At 38.0% G+C, this 21,935-nt stretch overlaps 1 protein-coding gene and 1 pseudogene across 2 annotated transcripts in view; one reads left to right on the top strand and one right to left on the bottom strand.

Moving 5' to 3' along the window:
* LOC109110655 overlaps positions 1–7,408 on the bottom strand; it is a 209,237-nt pseudogene extending 201,829 nt beyond the window's left edge.
* A 5,106-nt stretch (positions 7,409–12,514) lies between these two features.
* The window catches only part of LOC109049011 (formin), a 66,907-nt gene continuing 57,486 nt past the window's right edge, over positions 12,515–21,935 (top strand). For both annotated transcript variants that reach the window (XR_006162088.1, XM_042773403.1), the window contains exon 1: positions 12,515–13,905. Coding sequence is in view for 1 of the 2 variants with exons in the window: in XM_042773403.1 (XP_042629337.1) it covers positions 12,648–13,905 (1,258 nt within the window). In the remaining variant the exon portion in view is untranslated. The remainder of the gene's footprint in view (positions 13,906–21,935) is intronic.

The raw sequence follows: 21,935 nt of genomic DNA, 5'->3' as shown, positions 1-21,935 counted from the left end.
TCTGATGAATAAATCCAGTAACTGTGTGTTTGTTTGGGCAAGGAGCTCGTGTTGATGCTTCACGTCTGATAAAGCGCTCACTGGACTGTTTTAAACTGAGAGCTGCTGTAGTTTAAATGAAAGCTGAATACAGAGGTCCAGCGGTGACGAGATGCGTCAGAGATCAGCTGACTCCAGCCAATCCTCTCCATAGGGCTCCTGTTATCCGTCTGCAGAGCTTCTGACTCACTCCGGCGCTGGAAGAGAGATGTTTCTGTGGAAACTGAGACTTTAAATGTCAGCAGAGGAAGAGATCAGCTGCTGCTGCATTGTGGGATTATTTCAGCTCCACAGGCGCTCAAAAACAGCAAGATGATGATTAAAAATCATTTAAAAATTACACTACACGATCCTTTGAGACGCTGTTTGACAAGCCTTTCAGAAAGATGATGATCATGATGATGATGATGATGAAGAAATGTCCATCTGCACACAAAAAGATTGATATTTTAATAAATAATTAAATAGTTTTTCTTATTAAGTTATTAAATAATTATTCTTTAATTTAACCATTAAAAAGGAACCAGAAAAAAATTAAATGGCAAACATGAAATTTGGGAAAAATATATTAGACTTCATGAAATGTAGTTTTTGTTAAATTGTAATAAACTGTTAAATATATTGGATTTCATGAATTATAAAATTATATAAATTGCATGATTTCAATTAATTAGACAAAGCAGAATTTGCGGAATTTGCGGAAAATAAAACTGTACTTAAAAAAAAAAAAAAAAAGTAGTATAATAAAGATTTTTTAATATGATGTTTTTTTTGGTAATTTTTTAAAATGTTGTTGTATTGTAAAAGCGTCATGATTTCAATTAATTATACATGCTTTTAATTGCTAAAAATTCATTTAACCATTAAAACTGAATCTAGAAAAATTAAAGCAAAAAACAGAATTTAGGGGGAAAAACAGATTTTATTAAAAAAAAATTGTTGAAATTTAATAATTTGTTGTTAAATTGTATATATTTCAAAACTTCAATTAATTAGACATGGTTTTTTTTATTCTAAAATTGGAATTTGTTAATTTTTTTTTAGGTTTCATGATTTTATTTGATCAGAAATGCTTTCTAAATGCTAAAATTTAATTTAACCTTTAAAATAAAATAGAAAAACTAAAACGGATCGAGTCCCTCACAACATTTAGTGAGTTAAAGAGACAGTGAAGTAATAACGGTACAGTCAGGGTGTTACTGTACAGTGTTTTATTTATATCACAGATATGTCACTGGTACTGTAAGAGGCAGCAGCACAGTAAACGTCATCAGCTTTAACAGGAGCGAGAGTAAGAGCTGATGAACGAGGAGAGATCGAGGAGAGACTCCATCTGATACTGTACTTACACACCGCAAACAAACATTCAGTGCTTGGAGAAACTGTCTCGAAATATGAAAGCTGTGCTCACGACGTCAGATATTATCATATGGCTTGCTATGATTTAATAAAATAAACATATGCACTGTGTTTCAGTAAAGCACTGTGTTCATTTACACCTGAGCAGCATCTCAGAGCAGCTTAATATTATTATAATTATTTAGATTAATTTTCTTAAATATTCCATTTTTATTTTACTATGAAATATTAATATAGTATTATTTATTATTTCGTTTTATTTAGTCATTTTTAATATGTAGCAGTAGAATAGCCAAATTGATATATAATCACAAAATTATGTGCAGTATTTAAAAATAATGCAATCAGATTCCTTCCACAAATATCTTTTATAAATGTTAACGGTATAATTTTTAGTATTGTGTAAAGTTTTTGCTTACTTCATCCACCACTAGTTTGAGTCATACATTATTGCTGTGTGTGTGTGTGTGTGTGTGAGAGAGAGAGTGTGTGAGTGTGAGAGAGAGTGTGAGAGAGAGTGTGAGTGTGAGAGTGTGTGTGTGTGTGTGTGTGTGTGTGTGTGTGTGTGTTTGTGTGTGTGAGAGAGAGTGTGTGTGTGTGTTTGTGTGTGTGTGTGTGTGTGTTGTGTGTGTGTGAGAGAGAGTGTGTGTGTGTGTGTGTGTGTGTGTGTGTGTGTGTTTGTGTGTGTGTGTGAGAGAGTGTGTGTGTGTGTGTGTGTGTGTGTGTGTGTGAGAGAGAGAGAGTGTGTGTGTGTGTGTGTGTGAGAGAGAGAGAGAGTGTGTGTGTGTGTGTGTGTGAGAGAGTGAGAGTGTGTGTGAGTGTGTGTGTGAGTGAGAGTGTGTGTGTGTGTGTGTGTGTGTGTGTGTGTGTGTGTGTGTGTGAGAGAGAGAGAGAGTGTGTGAGTGTGTGTGTGAGTGTGTGTTTGAGTGTGTGTGAGTGTGTGTTTGAGTGTGTGTGTGAGAGAGAGAGAGAGCGATAGAGTGTGTGTGTGTGTGTGTGGTGTGTGTGTGTGAGAGAGAGTGTGAGAGAGAGAGTGTGTGTGTGTGTGTGTGTGTGTGTGTGTGTGTGTGTGTGTGAGAGTGAGAGAGAGTGTGTGTGTGTGTGTGTGTGTGTGTGTGTGTGTGTGTGTGTGTGTGTGTGTGTGAGAGAGAGTGTGAGAGTGTGTGCATGTTTATTTGTTTGTGTGTGTGTTAGTGAGTGTGTGTGTGTGTGTGTGCGAGTGTGAGTGTGTGTGTGCGTGAGAGAGAGAGTGTGTGTGTGTGTGTGTGTGTGTGTGTGTGTGTGAGAGAGAGAGTGTGAGAGAGTGTGTGTGTGTGTGTGTGTGTGTGAGAGAGAGAGTGTGAGAGAGTGTGTGTGTGTGTGTGTGTTTGACTAAAAAGCCTTTGATACAGTCGTGTCAGCGCTGAGCGCAGCTGCTTTACAGTAGCGGAGCACTTTTCTTCATTTAGTGGATCAATAGCTCATTACATCAGACATTCAAACACCATCTACAGTTTACGTGTGTGTGTGTGTGTGTGTGTGTGTGTGTGTGTGTGTGTGAGAGAGAGAGAGAGAGAGAGAGAGAGAGAGTGTGTTCATCCATCAATCTTAATCACTGACAGACACACAACACTTCCAGATTAAATTACAGTCACACGTCACCATCAGGATCCACAGAAAGATGTGATTTTACTGGATATGAGCCTGAGCGAGAAACACACTCACAAACCTCCGAGGATCGGTGTAATGCTACTAGTGTGAAAACGTGACATATTAATGATACATACGTCAAAATAAGTCTCAAAAACCTGGATCAGCTATGAAGAATCAACACAAAATCATACAGGACTATATCTTAAAATACAAGTCAACAGCCATGTTTAGATATTTTTTAAATATTACTAATCGAATATCAATAGAATGGGCTTTTACACATTCAAACGACACAAACACAGCCTTCAGTATTTGTGAAGCTCTAGTTGCACTACTGACGCTTCATTTGATGGAAAAGAAATGTCCACAAACACTGTAGTATGATGCTAGTGTGTGCAGCAAACGAAGCTCAGATCTGACGCTGAAGCCGTTTCACTTTAACTCAGGATGAAAAGGTTCCCGGTCACAGATCCGTCACACTTAATTAAACTCAGTCCTGAAGTGACCTTATCACACACACACACGCTAGTGCAGACGAACAACGCCTCTGATATTCACACACACACACACACACACACACACACACACACACACACACACACACACACACACTTATCTGTCTATCCATGAAGCAGGAACGAGTCTGATAAACAGAAGCAGGTCTGAATGTCACTCGTCAGACGCCGTGTCATTATTCTACTGATATCAGTCGCGATTAACATCACAAAGAACACAACAGGTGTGTGTGTGATAAACTACAGGTGCCACAGGTGTATACACACACACACACACACAGTAAATCAGGGTAAACAGGCTGTCTGTTCAGTGAAGGTGGTGTACAATCAAAGACAGCAGGAGATTTACATTCTCTGAGTGTCAATCTCATCAACAACATGTCTTGATTATATTTTTACCTCAAAATTAAAAGAAAAAAATGCATAAAGAAAATTAAGCCTATTATTAAGCTTATTAGACGACATCACATAAGTCATAAATAGTAAATAAAATGATCCTGTCAAAATAAAACAATCTAACAAACAAAACTGACCTAGGGTTTTTCAATCTATCTTCGATTTCACAAATATGTCAATATGTTCTCATTAGACCCTCACTGAGCACATCTGTGCTGTTTATTAGCACACCCCACAAGAAGAAACGCAAGCAGTTTCTGTGTTTATCAGATATTACGACCAAAAACAACAGAAGAAAAAAATAATTGTTTTATGAAAATAATCAATCTGTTTTTTTTTTGTGAGGGGAGGAAGGAGGACAGAGAGTTATTCCTGCAGTGAGACAGCGCTGCTTACACACACACACACACACACACACACACACACACACACACACACACACACACTTCACTGCTGCAGCCTGATGCTGCACTGCACAACACAGACACACACACACAGTCTCACACATGCACAAACACACTAGAGAATGAACACCACGCTCAGTGCCTCTCACACACACACTCTTACAGTCTCATGCACGCGCACACTCTCACACTCATAGAACCACACACACTTAGTCTCATAAATGTGCACAGACACACACAAACGCACACACACTTTACTGCTGCAGCCTGATACTGCACTGCACAACACAACACAACACACACAGACACACACACAGTCTCACAAACGTGCACACACAAACACATACACACATGCACACACACTAATATATACATGCAAGCACACACACACACAGTCTCATGCACGTGCACAACACTCACTCTCATACACTTTAAAGCTGCAGCCTGACACACAAACACACACGCACACACTCTCACACTCACAAATGCACGACACACACTTGCATGCACACACACTTACAGTCTCATGCACATGCACACTCACACACATACACACACACAATCTCATAAATGTGCGCACACACACACACACACACAATCTCACAAACGTGCACACACACAAACACATACACACACACTCACTCTCACACACACTTTACTGCTGCAGCCTGACACACACAGACAAAAACACATGCACACTCTCATAATCACACACACACACACACACACACACACACACACACACTAATTCTCATAAAAGTGAATACACACACACACACAAAGTCTCATGCCTGTGCACAACACACTTTACTGCTGCAGCCTGACACACACACACGCACGCACTCTCATACTCACAGACGCGCACACACACACACACTTGCGTGCACACACACTCATTCTCATAAAAGTGAATATACACAGTCTCACAAACGTGCACACACACATAGTCTACTGCACGTGCACAACACACTTTACTGCTGCAGCCCGACACACACACACTCAGAGACGCACGCGCACACACTTACAGTCTCATGCACGTGCACACTCACACACTTAGTCTCATAAATGTGCACACACACACAGTCTCACAAACGTGCATACACACACTCATGTATACATGCACGCACACACACACACAGTCTCATGCACATGCACAAACACTCACTCTCACACACACTTTACTGCTGCAGCCTGACACACACACACACGCATACTCTTATACTCACAGATGCACACACACTCTTACAGTCTCATGCATGTGCACACACACACACACACACACACACACACACACACACACCATCAGTCTAATACACACATGCACACACGCACATACACTCAACCTTGCGCACATAAGGCTGCACGATATTGGAAAAAAACTCACATTGCATTATTTTGTTTTTCTGCAATATATATTGCAATATAAAAAAAAACCACAAGATGACCTGAATAGCTCTATTTGAAAAAAAACTCAACGATTGGGTTGATTTTGTAGGTGAGTAAATCAGCACAGAAAATAACAAACAAATTACAAGCATAGATAAATAGAACAGAACAAAGATACAAATGAAATAAACAGTGCTTAATATTTTTCAGGCAAGTCTAACAGTATTCAGGAACAGAAATTGAATAATCAAATGTAAAATAACACTGCATAGTCTTCACTGTATAAATCAAATCTAATAAATCCGTGTTAAAGCTACAAAAGTGATTCGTCTCCGTTTTGTTGTTTGATTAACATTCATGACACAGAAAGCAACAGGAACATTAAACTGCTGTGACACATCCGTCATCCTTCACCTAAGCACCGTGTGCACAAGGACACTTGCAGAGACATGCATTTCGACATTATCTCACAAGTAAGTGTCATTTCAAGCACAAATAGACAAAGTGAAGGGAATTCAGTGTTCCTGTGCATCTGTGGCTCTATGTGTGAGCACCGAAAACAGCGCCTGTTCATAACCGAGCTTTTTTTCGCGCTCATATGCTTTAAAATCACATTGGACAAACACGTTAATCTAAAAAGACTTGCACTGCATTCTAGGTTTACATTTAGTTTTATGCTTATATTCATGCTTTCCCCGGGAACCGAAGCCACGACCTTTGGCATCGTTAGTGCTGTGATCTTCTGTTTAACGAACAGGAAGGCTATAAACATCATATTCGGAATATGGCCTCAAACGGAATACAGTGCTTAAAGAGAATCTGATTAATAAGCCATGTGTCACTATATAACATCCTAAAGTGTGTAAGAAAGAAGCAACTCTGGATCTGTTTCACAATCACTTCATGTGCATCTATTCATATAAAACAAACGAATATTACTAATAAAGTCTGTTTTATACCGTTTAGATGACTCATATATATAGATAGATAGATAGATAGATAGATAGATAGACACACTCACTCACATACTTGTTTAGATCAAAAACATATATTCACGAGTATATATATCGGGTTGGGGAGTAACGGAATACATGTTACATGTAACAGCGTTACATAATCAGGATACAAAAAAAACCGGCACCTGTAATTCGTTGCAGTAGGATATACATGTCATGTATATATAGATAGATATACAAGCACACATACATATATAAACGTGTACATACAAAATAAACACATACAAACCTGAATGTCTAACACTACACACAGCTTTTCTTGAATGAAATTAAACTTATCTTAACTAAAGACACTGAGCACCTCTGATAATTCATTAATTCTAGTGTAAATTAGCTTGATGTGTCAAATTCAACAAGATCACAGAGAAAAATCGCGCATTCGCGTTAATCATCTGCCCACATCCACTAAACACCGAACCGGATCACCGAGCTAATAATCAAGCGAATCTCTGCCTGGACGCCGCCGCATGATAAAGAAGCCGCGGCGCGTCGCGCTCCTCGCACGCGATGCAATGCGATGCGTCTCGCGCGGATGATTGTTTCATAAACACACGGATCAGAGAAAGCCCGCAGCCTCACCGTGCGCAGGAACTGGATCTCATCCTCCGCGTCTCCGCCTTCAGCCATGATGAGCTCCGTCAGTCAGACGCGCGCCGCACGCCGCCGCTCTCCGCGTGTGAGCGAGTGAGTGAGTGCGCGCACGCGCTTCCAGTTCAACTGCATTGGGGTTTCATCTCTGACGTCACGCCTGGCGCATATTAATATTAATAAATATTTGATGACTAAATATAAGACTAATATTGACACAAGATGCTCAGTTTGCCATGTTCACGCAGAAACTGTCTTTCCTTTATTTTGGTCAAGTTTTTATACTGAACAACTATGGAAAAAATATTGGCACATTTATATATATATAATATATATATATATATATATATATATATATATAATATATATATATATATATATATATATATATATATAAAGACATTGTTTTCGGATACTTTGATTTTGATCTTACAAAATACAAAGCTTGCTTTGTTGTGAATTTAATTTATTTTCTTGGCAAGTTCACTAACAACAAACCAATTTAAATTATTATTATTTAATTTTTTTAATGTATCTTAATGCTATTTCATCTTCATTAAATAAGAAAGCAAGGAGAACGACTTTAATTTGTAATGATTTTTCATTTGTACAGTCTAACTGATGTAGAAATTAATATTTTACTCTCATGGTTTAATTTTTTTCTTCTTTTTTTTCTCTCTAGATTTTCTAATTCCTCTATTGTTATATTTCTGACCAGTCATTAACTTTTTCTTATTTTTCTTTCCTGTGTGTTCTGATGACATTGATACATGTTTGATACATTTTGTATATAAAAGTGCCATTAATGTCATCTCTGTACTGTTTACAGACATAATAACAAAAATACACAGGTGAACGTTCACTTTTGGAAGTAATGAAAGGATTCTTCCAGAGTTAATAGTCGATGGTATTGAAATGTTTACTTCCTCTTGTTATAATTAAATTATTAGACGAATGTTTCAATCAAAACATAAAAGCTCCCCTAGAGGAAAATTCTTTTGGAATGCACACATTTCTGATATTAATTGGAAAGCTGCCTGGTCAAATGCTTACAAATGTTGTATTTTGATCAAAGTTAAAGACTATAAACACCCATATTTCTTTCTAAATTCATGGACATTGACAATAATTGCATTTTCTGTAATGCACATGAGGAAGACTTGTCTCTTTTGTTTTATTTATCTTTCAGATTTTGGCCTGATGTTATAGTGTCTTTTTATTTGTTCAAAGAAATGTTAATTACATGCTCTCTTTATTTTACTTTTTTCATTTATTTATTTCTCTTTTCTCTTAAATGCCGTTTTACAGATTAAGATTGTTTTTAATTCTCGTGTTTGTGGACTTAATTGTTAAAATTACTTGAAATGTTAAATCATTCTACAATTTAAAAAAAATTTGTGTTTATTATATTTCTTATGTAAACACTTATGTGGTTAACTCTTACGTAACTCTTATGTTATTATGTATATAAGCTGACTCTGTTTTTTTTTTCTTGTCTAAAAAATATATTTGAAAAAGGTGAACATAACTGAAAAAGCAAACCTTTTCTGTCTGAATTACCTTTTATTATTATAATTTTGCATATTTTATTTTATTATTGTTATTATACTATTATATTATCATTATTTTAGCAATCAATAAAAAATAGTGAACGTTACATGTTTAAAAAAAAAATGATAATATTTACAGATTTTGTGACAACTAGCCCCAGTCTCCCTTAACTGTGAGAGCAAAGCGCAAGTATCTTCCCTTCTTTGAGAAGCTGCTAAATGACTTTGGCTCTTCATGCAGTGAGTAAAGTAGATAACTGGGGCGCTGCATTGAGCCTGCTGCTGTTTTCAAGGTCAAACACACACACACACACAGACACACACACACACACACACACACACACACACACACACACACACACACACACACGCACACACACACACACACACGCACGCACGCACGCACACACAGACAGACAGACACACACACGCACACGCACACACACACACACACGCACACACACACACACACGCACACGCGCGCGCGCACACACACACACACACACACACACACACTCTCTCTCTCTCTCACACACACACACACGCATGCACACACAAAGACACACTCAAACACACACACGCGCGCGCGCACACACACACACGCACACACACACACACGCGCACACTAATCGAGCTCTGTTCACTGGTGAGATGATGTCATGCTCACAATGGGCTGTAACTGTTGCAGATAAACAGCTGATTATTTCTACAGAAACAAATACAGCCCAGAATACAGTGATGTAGGAATCATCTGAAATGTTATGTTCTGCTTCAAAATCAGTCTTCTCATTCATTGCTGAAAGTTTTGAAGATGAATGCTTGAAAACATTAATTATTATTTACATGTACACGCATGTAAAGGATAAGCGGTTGGAGAATGGATGGATGGAAGGATGTACATTTATGTATTGAGCAGATGCTTTTATTTTATTTCTGAAGCGATCTCAAATCATCCAGGTTTATCAGAAAGCTAGGTTAGGAAGTCAATAGAGCAGAGGAGAAATGGAAATTCTTATTATTATTACAAATCTTTCTATTTTTGCATGTACATGTGAAATAATTTAGTGTTGCTTGTTTCTTGTTGGTTTCATGACATTCTAATTTAATCACTAATTATATGAGATACAAGCCCCATATTTATCATAATTAATATGATTATTATACTTTACATCTTGTTTTGTTTTGTAAAAATTATTAAAAAATATTAATAAGCTATTATTTCAATCAAAATATGAGTACAGACTAATGCAGTCATGAATCTCTCAAGAGCCAGAACTTGATTTGTGATCCTCTGCTGCATCCTAGTGGTGTGACTGTAAAATACATAGAAATAGAAATACATGTATAGAAATAGAATTATGCATTATGTATTCTTGTTGCTCAGCTAATTCATTATTATTATTATTTTGTAAATAATGTAAAACAACATAGAATCACTTCAAGTGACCATAGGCCTATTTATTAATTGTTAAATTAATTGAAAATATGTTTAATTATTGTTTGGCCATTATAAACATCTTTTTAAAATGTATTAATAATATCAGCAAACCATTAAATATATTTTTTTTTTCAGTTATCCAACTTGACCTATATAATTATTAACATTATTATAATTATTCCAGCTGACACTGCATATGATCTGAAATGCAACCATGAAAATGGTGTACAGTAGGTGATTAACTTAATCTTTGATATGAATATTCATACGCACTGCTGTTCGAAAGTTTGGGATCAGTAAGATTTTTAATGTCTTTAAAGAAGTCTCTTCTGCTCATCAAAGCTGCATTTATTTGACCAAAAATACAGAAAAAACTGTAATACTGTGAAATATTATTACCATTCTAAAATAACATATACAGTGTGTGTTTATTGTTTTCTTTTGAAAGTCAGAGATCAAACTGAAACACGTTTTAAAAGCTTTATAAAGTTACAGTTACTATAGTTACTGTTACTACAATAAACCATGGTGTGTTTACACAGGACTGGATCTTTAAACACTGTAAGCAATATCTCACAACTCCTTACGAAAGCTGGTTTATATTGCTATGTAGGCTATTAATATATATATATGTATCAAATATCCTATAAATGTTTCAAGTTTTCCTTGTGGGGATATTTAGTCGTTTATGTAATTCTTCAATAGATAGATAGATAGATAGATTTGTCTTCTGTCCCCTTTAAGTCAATACTGCTGTCTTTCTGACATTCTGCAGCACTGCTGCTTTGCTTTATGACACGCTTCTGATGGGGGCGGGGCCACCTTGAATCTAACCAATCACAGTCGCGGATACGAGCGCTGCCGTCTCTGACTGGTCTGCTCGCCTGTCAATCACAGACTGAGAGCGCTGTCCTCCAGAACGCACTTTATTCCGAGAGAGAGAGAGAGAGACGCGGATCCGTAATGCTCCTCAGATGGGTGAGTTTAACACGATTAACTTCATATAACACACGATTAATGAAATCAAACACGTTAATCTGAGCCGAAATTATGTGTTAATGCGGAAGAGATCGTGCGTGTTATTTGCTGGACGAATAGCAGCAGAAAAGATGCAGAACTTAATGCTGTGTTTTATTATAGATACAAAAAAGATCATGCAAATGCATTGGTCATAATCATATTTTAGCAATATTAAATATGTATTGTTGAATGCGAAGTGTAAGAAATGCAGTGAATGTTTAAAGCATCAATGATGCAGCAGTGCAAAAATAACTTTCTGCATAATAAATGGTGCTCAGTATAGTGCAGATTATTCACTGCCACAATGCACCTCTTTTATAATATAATGCACCAGTATAAAATACTGATTTGTTTTGGTTTAATGAACTGCTGAACTGTCATGTCATGTTTTAAAGGGACATTCACTGCAGCTTCTGCATGAGCTCAGTTCATTTTAAAGTGTCATTATTATTATGTGTGTGTGTGTGTGTGTGTGTGTGTGTGTGTGATGGTTGATTATTATGAGGCTCATGATGAAGGGTGCTCTACTCACTCAACTGGTTTTTTAAATAATTATGCATACAGTTCAAAGGCTTTGGCAGAATAAAACATACCGAATGACGTTAATAGACCCACTGTTAGTCGTGCATTCATGGATGTTTTCGCCAAAGCATCTCCACGATTTATTTTCTGGCCTGCAAACAAAGTCTTGCAATGATGCATGATCGTTGCTGTTGATTATAACAACACTTGCTTGTGATTGTTCAAAGGTTAATTTTAAAAATTACTTTTCATTTTGTTCTTTGAACAACAATGTGTGTAGAAACAAATTTACTCAAATTGCTAGTTAATTCACAAATAATCACAAAGAACCACCAATTAATACATATAATTAAACATGAAGTAGAAAGACTAATTTTTTTTTTTTACAGTGTATGCATTGCCTTTTTTGCTTGTTTGTGCAAACCAAATTTGATACTTGTTATTAACTTTAAATCCTGTTTTTAATCGCTATTAATCAATTTAACTTGATTTTGTTGTGGATTTTAAAGCTGTGTATCTATGTAACAATTCATGTGTTTATCAGTTTTTTAGATAGAAACCTGTTGTATATTTACAGTACAATTCTACATGCATCTTAAAACAGATTTATGAGTTTTTATGTTGCACTAAAAGCCTCCGTCATTCTGACAGGCCTTCGATCGCCCCGATGATGAACGCCCGCCGTGTCTGTCCACCCCGGGCCGTCCCCGACTCGAGACGCGACCCACGAGACAACTACCAACTTAATTTAGGAGTGTGATTACTTAAAAACGGGCTCCGTAATGGAAGGCACGCACACCGTGCTGCGTCTGTACAAACCCATCCAGGAGCTGTGCTTTATTAGTCTCTACTTCCCAACGAGGAAGTCCCGAGGTTTCCCACGAGCTGACCAAACCCCTCGTGAAGTCCGGCCTCGGGATGAAGACGCTAAACAAAGAGGCCAGTATTACTGCGAGGGGACACAAGGAGCGGTCACACAGCTCCACTGGCTGGCCGCAGAACACCATCAGCTGCTGACGGACCTCCTGTCTTTATGCAGTGAATGTGCAGACAGGATTAAGATGGGCAACCAGGAGGGGAAGCTCCTGGAAGGACACGGGGAACATCTGGGACATGATGTCAGCAGCAGTAACTTCTCTCTATCTGTGCCCCCGGAGCATAAGAGAGCTGCTTCTAGAGTTCGTAAGCTGAAGAAGCTGAGTTCTAAGAAGATGGACAGCGCGGAAGAGTTCTTGCAGAGTCGGATAAAGAAGAAGGTGCAAAGTGGAGTGTCTGAGTTTTCTCCGAAAGCACCAGGAACTCCGATCTCCTTCCATGGCCGGGATACTCCAGGGTCAGGCTCTTATGTCAGTGTCTCCAGCGAGCCTCTTCTTCCAATGGAGGAACACTTCCAGATCGGCCACGATGGCTGGGATTTTATGGAAGAGTTTGATAACCAACTCACTTTGGAGTGCGAGGAATCACTGGGGAACCGACGTGGATGTGTGCTACAGGCACTGATGTCCACTGGGAATACTGAGGGAAACCAACAAGGTCAATCAACCTTCGGAAGTTTGGAAGTCAACCGAAGGGACGACAACCAGGAATCTGGATCTCATTCCAGTTTAGATGTGGATCAGAGCCACAACCAGGAACTTGGACAAGAAGAGCTCAAGCTCTTTACTCAGGTGAACACCGGGTCAAACTTCTCACCCTCCAACTCTAGAAGCTGTAAGCTTCGTTCCTGGAGCAGAAGCCCCACATCCATCTCTCTCTCTGGGGTCTTCAACGTGTCTTATCCTCCTGCCAACAGTCTCCAGAGCATGTCTCCTGTCCTGTCGCCTCTGTCTTCTCACCTTTCGAGTCCCCAAATGAACCACCGCATTGTGTTGCTGCCTGAGGAGGATGATGGAAATAAACGCTCCTCGAGAGACGAGCCCAAAGTCGCCACAGAGGTCATCGACAAAAACGGCAACCGCCGGACGCTCACACGTCTTGACCTGAACCTCAGCAATCATTTCAACGTGATCGGAGCCAATACATCGAGTGCCACGACCTCAGGTAGGAAACTAAAGAAGAAACCCAGCTAACAGGGAATGTTCTCGCAACCTTCACTGATGTAATGTAAATGTTAGGACAAAACATTCTTAATGTAATTACTTTATTAAGATTTTATTTACATTCTCATAATGATCAACAATTTCGGAAACATCTTCATGATGTTATTTGTACTTTAACCTTTAAATAGCATTAAAATAATGTTACATTTTGATTTAAAAATTTGCAGAACATTTAGGAAACGTTTTTGTAACCTTTAAATAACGTTCCAATCACGACAAGAAAACTGGCCATTTTAATGTTCTTAGAATATTATAAATAAATGTTCAAATCAGATATTTTGGGTTAAAATAAAATTTAGAAAGCTAAAGAAATGTTTTAGTCACCTTTAAAAAACGTTTTGGTCACAACAAGATAAATAGGCATTTTAATGTTCTTCGAATGTTAAATAAATGTTCAAATAACGTTATGTTTTGGGGGACAATAAATTATTAAAATGTTGTAAGAAATGTTTTTGTAACCTTTAAATAATGTTCTAATCACGATAAGAAAACTGGGCGCTTTAATGTTTTTAAAATATTAAAAATAAACATTCAAAAAACGTTATATATTTTTGGGAAAAAATTAAATTTAGTAGAACATTAGAGTATTAAAATTAAATGTTCTATTTAACATTAATTAGAATTAGAATTAATAATGTTATATTTTGTGTAAAAAATACAATTTAGTCAAACTTTTAAGAAACATTTAATTTGATTTTAAATAACGTTCTTATAAAAACAAGAAAACTGGACATTTTAACATACTTAATAAACAAATAATGTTATATTTTGTGTAAAAATAAAGTTAGTAGAACTTTTATGAAACATCCAATTTGCTTTTAAATAACTTTCTTATAATAACAGTGAAGAAAAGTGGACATTTTAACGTTCTTATAACATTATATTTTGAGTAAAAACTAAATTTAGTAAAATGTTTAAGAAATGTTTTAGTCATTTTTAAATAACATTCTAATCATGACAAGAAAACGGACATTTTAACATACTTAATAAACAAATAACGTTATATTTTGTGTAAAAATAAAGTTAGTAGAACTTTGTGATAAATGTTTTTGTAACCTACAACAAGAAAACTAGACATTTTAATGTTTTAGAAACATTTCAAAACAATGTTCCCACAATGTTTTTATTACCTAAATTATTTATTAGGAAAAAGTGCTTGAGAAATCAAACTAGAAATCGCAGTTGTTCAGGTTTATACTGATTTCTTCGGCTTGTCATGTGACTCAAGACAAGAATTTCGGCCTCCCAGCCCTCTTTCCCAAAGAGCCATTATTACATTCTCTCTCTCTCTCTCTCTCTCTCTCTCTCTCTCTCTCTCTCTCTCTCTCTCTCTGTGTGTGTGTGAGTCCGAGTGAAGAATCCGGTCCTGATCTCACTAAGATCAAAGCCGTGTGTTCGGCTCTCGGGTTCAAGCACCGGTGCCGCTCTCATGAACATAATTTGCTCTGCACCTTCATCCTGTTGGTCTGGAGGAGGGCTGGTTCGGGGCGCTTCAGAAGTCCCAAACATTAGAAGGATTAAAGCGCTTTGTTGCTGGAGCAGGACTTCAGAGGCGCGCGTAAGCTGCATCTCATGGCTGCGCTGACGAGAATAGAAAGAATTCCCATTAAGCGTCTGCCCTTTCTGTGATGTTGCTCTAATTCAAGGCTAAATTCAGCAGATACTATGATTTGATCATCGCCTGTTAGACATGCGGCGAAACACAGTTCGTTTGCTTGAGGAAGAGTAGATGCAGTGAAGCCTGCTGTAGAATCTGATCACACATGAACCTGAAATACAGTGTCTCCTCTCTGCTTATAAGAGGTCAGTAACGTAGAATGAGATATATTTTATACTTCTAAATAATAATAATAATTGCATAATGATATCATAAATTGTTATATTATTATAATTTCAAAAGAAAATGTGAGTGCTGCTTGCTTACTGTGCTGTTCTGTTGCTATGAGGTTGCTAAGGTGCCTGGAGTAGTTTGGAACATGCTGCTGTGCGGTTGCTAGGGTGTTGCTATGTGGTTTCTAAGGTGTTCGTAGTGTTTTTAGCACGCTGTTAAGAAGTTGTTAGGGTGTTTGGGAGGTTACCAGGGTGTTGCTATGCGGTTGCTAAGGTGTCCTGAGTAATTTGTACCATGTTGTGCGGTTGCTAGGGTCTTGCTATGTGGTTTCTAAGGTGTTCGTAGTGTTTTTAGCACGCTGTTAAGAAGTTGTTAGGGTGTTTGGGAGGTTACCAGGGTGTTGCTATGCGGTTGCTAAGGTGTCCTGAGTAATTTGTACCATGTTGTGCGGTTGCTAGGGTCTTGCTATGTGGTTGCTAAGGTGTTCAGTGTTTTTAGCACGCTGTTATGTGCTTGTTAGGGTGTTTTAGAGGTTGCCAGAGTGTTGCAATGTGGTTGCTAAGGTGTCCGGAGTAGTTTGGACTGTGCCGCTGTGCAGTTGCTAGGGTGTTGCTATGTAGTTGCCAAGGTGTCCGGAGTAATTTGTACCATGCTGTGCGGTTGCTAGGGTCTTGCTATGTGGTTGCTAAGGTGTTCAGAGTGTTTTTAGCATGCTTGTTAGGGTGTTTTAGATGTTGACAGGGTGTTGCTCTGTGGTTGCTAAGGTGTTCTGAGTGGTTTTTACTATGCTGCTCTGCTGTTGCCAGGGTGTTGCTATGTGGTTTCTAAGGTGTTTGTAGTGTTTTTAGCATGCTGTTACCTGCTGTGTTAGGGTGTTTGGGAGAATGCCAGGGTGTTGTTATGTGGTTGCTATGGTATTCTGAGTGGTTTTTATCATGCTTCTATGCAGTTTCTAGGGCGTGTGACAGTGTGAGTGGTTTCCAGGTTGTTGCTATGTGATTGTTAAGGTGTACTGAGTGGTTTTTAGCATGCTTCTGTGTTGTTGTTAGGGTGTTTGAATAGTTGCCAGGGTGTGGTTGTGTTGTTTTAGTATTTTAGCATACAAGTCGTTAGGGTGACTGAATATTTGCCAGTGTGTTGCTGTTTGATTGCTGTTCTGTTCTGACTAGTTTTTAGCCTGCTGCTGTAAAGTTGCTAGGGTGATTAGGTAGTTTCCATATGGTTGCTAAGCATGCTTTTGCTGCAGTGTTTGCATGTTTGTAGTGCTGCAGTGCAGTTGCTAGGGTGATTGAGTGGTTGCCTGGGTGTTGCTAAGGCATTCGTTTTGAGCATGTTGCTATGCAGTTGTTTGTGTGTTTGAGTGGTTGCCAGGTTGATGCTATGTGGTCGCCAAGGTGTTCTGGGTGGTTTTTACTATGCTGCTGCTATGCAGTTGCTAGGGTGATTGGGTGGTTTCCAAGATGTTGCGTTGAATGGTGCTATGCATTTACTAGGGTTTTCTGGGTGGTTGCCAGGTGTCTTTTAAGTCAAAAGAATGAAGTTTTTTTTGTGCGATTCTAAATTGAACCAATAGTAATTGTGTTCTATATGATTTCTACTTATTGTGGAGTTGTGATTTCATTCATTCTGCAGTATGAAAACACTGACACACGCTCAGCTCTGTCTCTGGGTTTCAGACAGACTCCTGCTCCAGTGAGCACGTGATGTGATGTGAGATGTGATCGTTGTGATGAACTCAAGAGCACTCGCAGGAGCTGTTGCTGAACGCTCGTGTTACTCTATACTCCATTACACTAGAGCATTTCATCAATCAATAAAACCTCTATAAATACCTCCAGCGTGTAACGAATCAGTCCTGATCATTTTTACTCGGTGCTTTATAGAGGATCCTTCATGGACAAACGTTCAGAATCATTCGCAGTAATACTGGGACTAAAACACAAGTAAAGTGTTAGTAATATTCTGAGAACGTTAAAATGCCCAGTTTTCTTCTTGAATGTAGAACGTTATTTTAAACATTTCTTACAACATTCTACTAACTTTATTTTCACCCGAAATTGATTTGTAATATTCTAACAGAGTTTTCTCTCCGCATTGAGAACGTTCTTCTCATCATAAGAGAATTCTAAGAACGTTTTCTCTCAACGTTATGAGAACGTGTATCAAATATTAAAACAGTTATAAGAACATTCCATAAACATTACTTTAAAGGAGCAGTTCACTTCCAGATCTCCTGATAATTTACTCTCCCCCGTGTCATCCGAGATGTTCATGGCTTTCTTTCTTCAGTCGCAAAGAAATTAAGTTTTTTGATGAAAACGTGCAGGATTTTTTTTCTTATTATGGTGTTTTTTGGTGAGGGAGGGGGTGGATGTATGTATAAATGATTTTTTTGGTGCTTCTTAGAGGTGTTCCAGGGTGAGAGAGTAAATTATCAAGAAATTTTTATTCTGGAAGTGAACTACTCCTTTAAGAACGCTTTGTCCTAACATTTAAAACAGCGTCGTGAGAGCGATCCCTGTGTCTGGGTTTGCACTGGTTCTAGCAGCTCAGCATCACTGTAATGAAATAAAACAATCAGTCCAGAGGTCATATGAGACTGATCACACACAGACAGAGACACTGAAGATCCTCTGCGTTTCTTGCGTGCTCGGCATGTCTGGCATTCAGTAGGAAACACGGCACTCCTGACATGTGAGTGTGTGTAAATGCAGCAGTGGACGATTCTGAGTGTGTGTGTGGTGAGCTGAATGAGTCAAGCGCAGCGGGTAATTACACATCACGTCACTAAACACCAGTGTGTATGTGAACAAGGGTTTATATATAAACTGATGCTGCTATAAACTATCTTTAAATGTTCCCATGCAGTTTTGAAATGGTATTGTGACGTGAAAGTGACGTGACATACAGCCATGTATGGTGACCCATACTCAGAATTGGTGCTCTGCATTTAACCCATCCAAAGTGCACACACACAGCAGGGAACACACACACACAATGTGAAATGGTATTGTGTACATTTTATTGGGATACAAGGACTGATTGATCCCTGTCTCAAAGAAAACAGGACTGTGGTGATACCATGGTACTTATTTTCCCACCTGAGCTATTTGTGTCCAACTCAGAACGGCCTGCAACCACAAACCGAGCTGTTAAACCCCTCAGGAGTGATTCTGCGTGAGGACTGTGCGCTGGATCAGAGTCTGTCGTGTCTGATGTGTGTGTCTGTGGTTGATGTGAGCTCACTGCGAGCTTCACGTCGTCCTTCATCACACAGACAGCAGAGCATGAGTTCAGTCTGAACACAGAGAGGCGAGCGTTCATCACGCCGCACGGCTCAGGTGTTCCTCACACAGACTCAGTGGAGCCTAGTTTGCTTCACAGATGTTTCTCCAGAAGAAAGAATCTCACACACATCTCCTCTAGAGTTCCTCGAGGTCTCAGGGAGTCGAGAGATCTCAATACTAGCTCATCGAATTCATTTTAGCACCGCACTCTTACTGTAGACAACTATTGGGTGTGTTTTTATTCGTACTGAGGTAGTTCATGAGAAATATGCCAGGCAAAGTTACTTAAATGAAGTACATTGTTTTAAGGTCCTTTGATTCAGATTCTGTCCTGCATCACCTCATTTGACTTTGATTTACAGTCTCACAGATGAGACGAGCTCAGGACGAGACTCTAGACTCGAGGCCTGTTCACACTAATAACAATAATTATAATGATAACTATAATGTTCTGTTAATTATAATCGCTGTGCCGTTTTGTCGTCTGGCGCTTTAAATGCTCGAGCTCTATAAAGCAGGATGGATTACGATTGACTGTCAGTGTTTTTATCGTTCATCATCTGGAAAAATGATGACATCGTTGATATCACTCCTCTGTGTGGTTATCATGAACTCCACTATTCTCTTAGAAAGATTATTAAAACCTTACAGTTATCGTTCTTGGTGCGATGAAGAGTGAGGAAGCTAGTTTGTGGTGTTTGCATTGAAGTCAAAATGCAAGTACAGTGAAACGAACGCTGTTGTGTATGTTCTGTGCTGATGTTGATGATAGGATGCGATAAATTTGCATTTAAGCAAATGATCTGCACAATAGAGGCGCTTTATGCACATATGAAGGGAAATTCTTGCTTACAGCATTACAAGCTCTTTTCACATTTCCGGATTCTCAGAAGCAGAAGTCATCATCGTTGGGTAAACTTCTACAGCGGTAACTTAATTATCAACTTGATTATTTTAAATCATACGTTTTGAATTCAAAATCAGCTTGGCACAAAAACAGGAGGGCTCTAGTAATTTAAACAGGAGTATATATAATATAATCTCTAATGCAAGCTCATATTATCAGGGTAGCATCAGCACAGACGTATTGAACCGCTCCGTTCATTCACTGTGAATCAGCCCGAGGCTGTTAAACACACTGACAGATCTGTGTGCTGTAATATGACATCACACACACACACACACACACACACACACACACACACTATCTGACAGCTGCTCTATTAACACACTCTACTCTGATCTCCCTTCATGAACAGACATAGAGAAGCTGTTTAAAAAGTGTGACAACTAGCCCCGGTCTGGCCTACACAGACTGCATTTGTACGTCAGATGCAAATCTTTTAAATTAATAGATTAAAAAGTTTAGTTTTAGTTTAGTTAAACTACTGTATTCTATACAAAAGTCTAAAACAACACATTAAGACTGAGATCTGAATGTGTCTCAATAGCCACCGGCGCCCCCTGGAGGAAGAGCAACACACTGTCTCATAGGAATCAGCGTTAGCAGGGTTATTATAGTTAACTAAAATAAAAAAAAAATTAAAATAAAAAAATTTTGTTACTTAAAATAAATTTCAACTAAATTAAATGATGCATTTTATGTCACCTAGCTGCCAAGAAAAAATTATCATTTTCATTTAGGTTAACGTAATGTATTGAAATAACTAAAACTAAAATAAAACTAAATAAAATAAAATAATAAAATAACTAAATAAAAAGTAATGAAAACTATATAGACACTAGTAAATATTAATAAATATATAACTAATATAAATGACAAAAAAACTAAAGTTATAATGGAAAGAAAATATAAATATAAAAATAAAAACTAATTCAAAATATTAATGAAATATAATGGTGTAAAAATATAATAATACGTCGCTGATACTAAAATAACATTGGTTATTAGCATTCGCTGCTCAAGTAATAGATGGAGGTCTGCTTTGCATTGATCTAAATAGCTGATCATTATAATTACTGAGAAAGTTGTTTTGTGTTCACATGGTGGCGCTGTTTCATTTCTGATTTCTGATGAGTTCATTAGCTGAGTGCATGATTCACACAGATGAAAACAGTGTGAAAACAGTGCAGCTGCTTCTGTTTCACTGTGATTTTACTGTAGTACTGATGGCAGGAGTGCTGCTGGAGTCGCTCTGTCTGAGCATCTTAATTTCATGAGTTTGAGCCTGAGAGAAATGCAATCAATTGGACTGTGCATTTGGACCAGAACCAGACGTTTAGTCAGCGTTTGGAGGTCTGGCTGCAGATGCATTATCATAATGAGACGTGATTAATCACCGCAGCCTTCATTCTCATGATCTGTAGTGTTTTTAATGCCACACACACAGGAAATGTGTGTGAATTAAGATACTACTTCACTCATAATTTCTCCAACTCTTTTCTGTGCTGTGACCCATCAGTTGTTCAGACAGATATAGCAGGAGAGAGAGAGAGAGAGAGCGATGTTGTGTGTTCAGGTCAGCGAGTAAAGCACTGAATTATACAGCTCCACATCAAACATTCACTGACTGTGTCTCATATACAGTCTACATATAGACACACAGTGCTGAATGTTCTTGTGTATAAGACACAAAAACAGCAATCTGCCCACTGTGAACAGGAACCACGCACGCAGATCAATAATTCTTGAATTTTTTTAATTAACTTTTAATATGCAATAATAATTTTTATATGCAGAATTATATATATATGTGTTTATGTATGTATGTATGCATGTGTATACAGTATATATTTTTTTATATTCAGTTTAAGAAGTGTATCAACATTACATCAACTACTGATAAACACATTCGTTTTTATTTGAATTATCACTGAGTCAGTTATTTTATC

Source organism: Cyprinus carpio, chromosome A17, assembly GCF_018340385.1.
Source record: "Cyprinus carpio isolate SPL01 chromosome A17, ASM1834038v1, whole genome shotgun sequence".
NCBI lineage: Eukaryota > Metazoa > Chordata > Actinopteri > Cypriniformes > Cyprinidae > Cyprinus > Cyprinus carpio.
The sequence above is the reverse complement of the archived record's forward strand: the minus strand, read 5'-3'. Positions and strand labels throughout refer to the sequence as shown.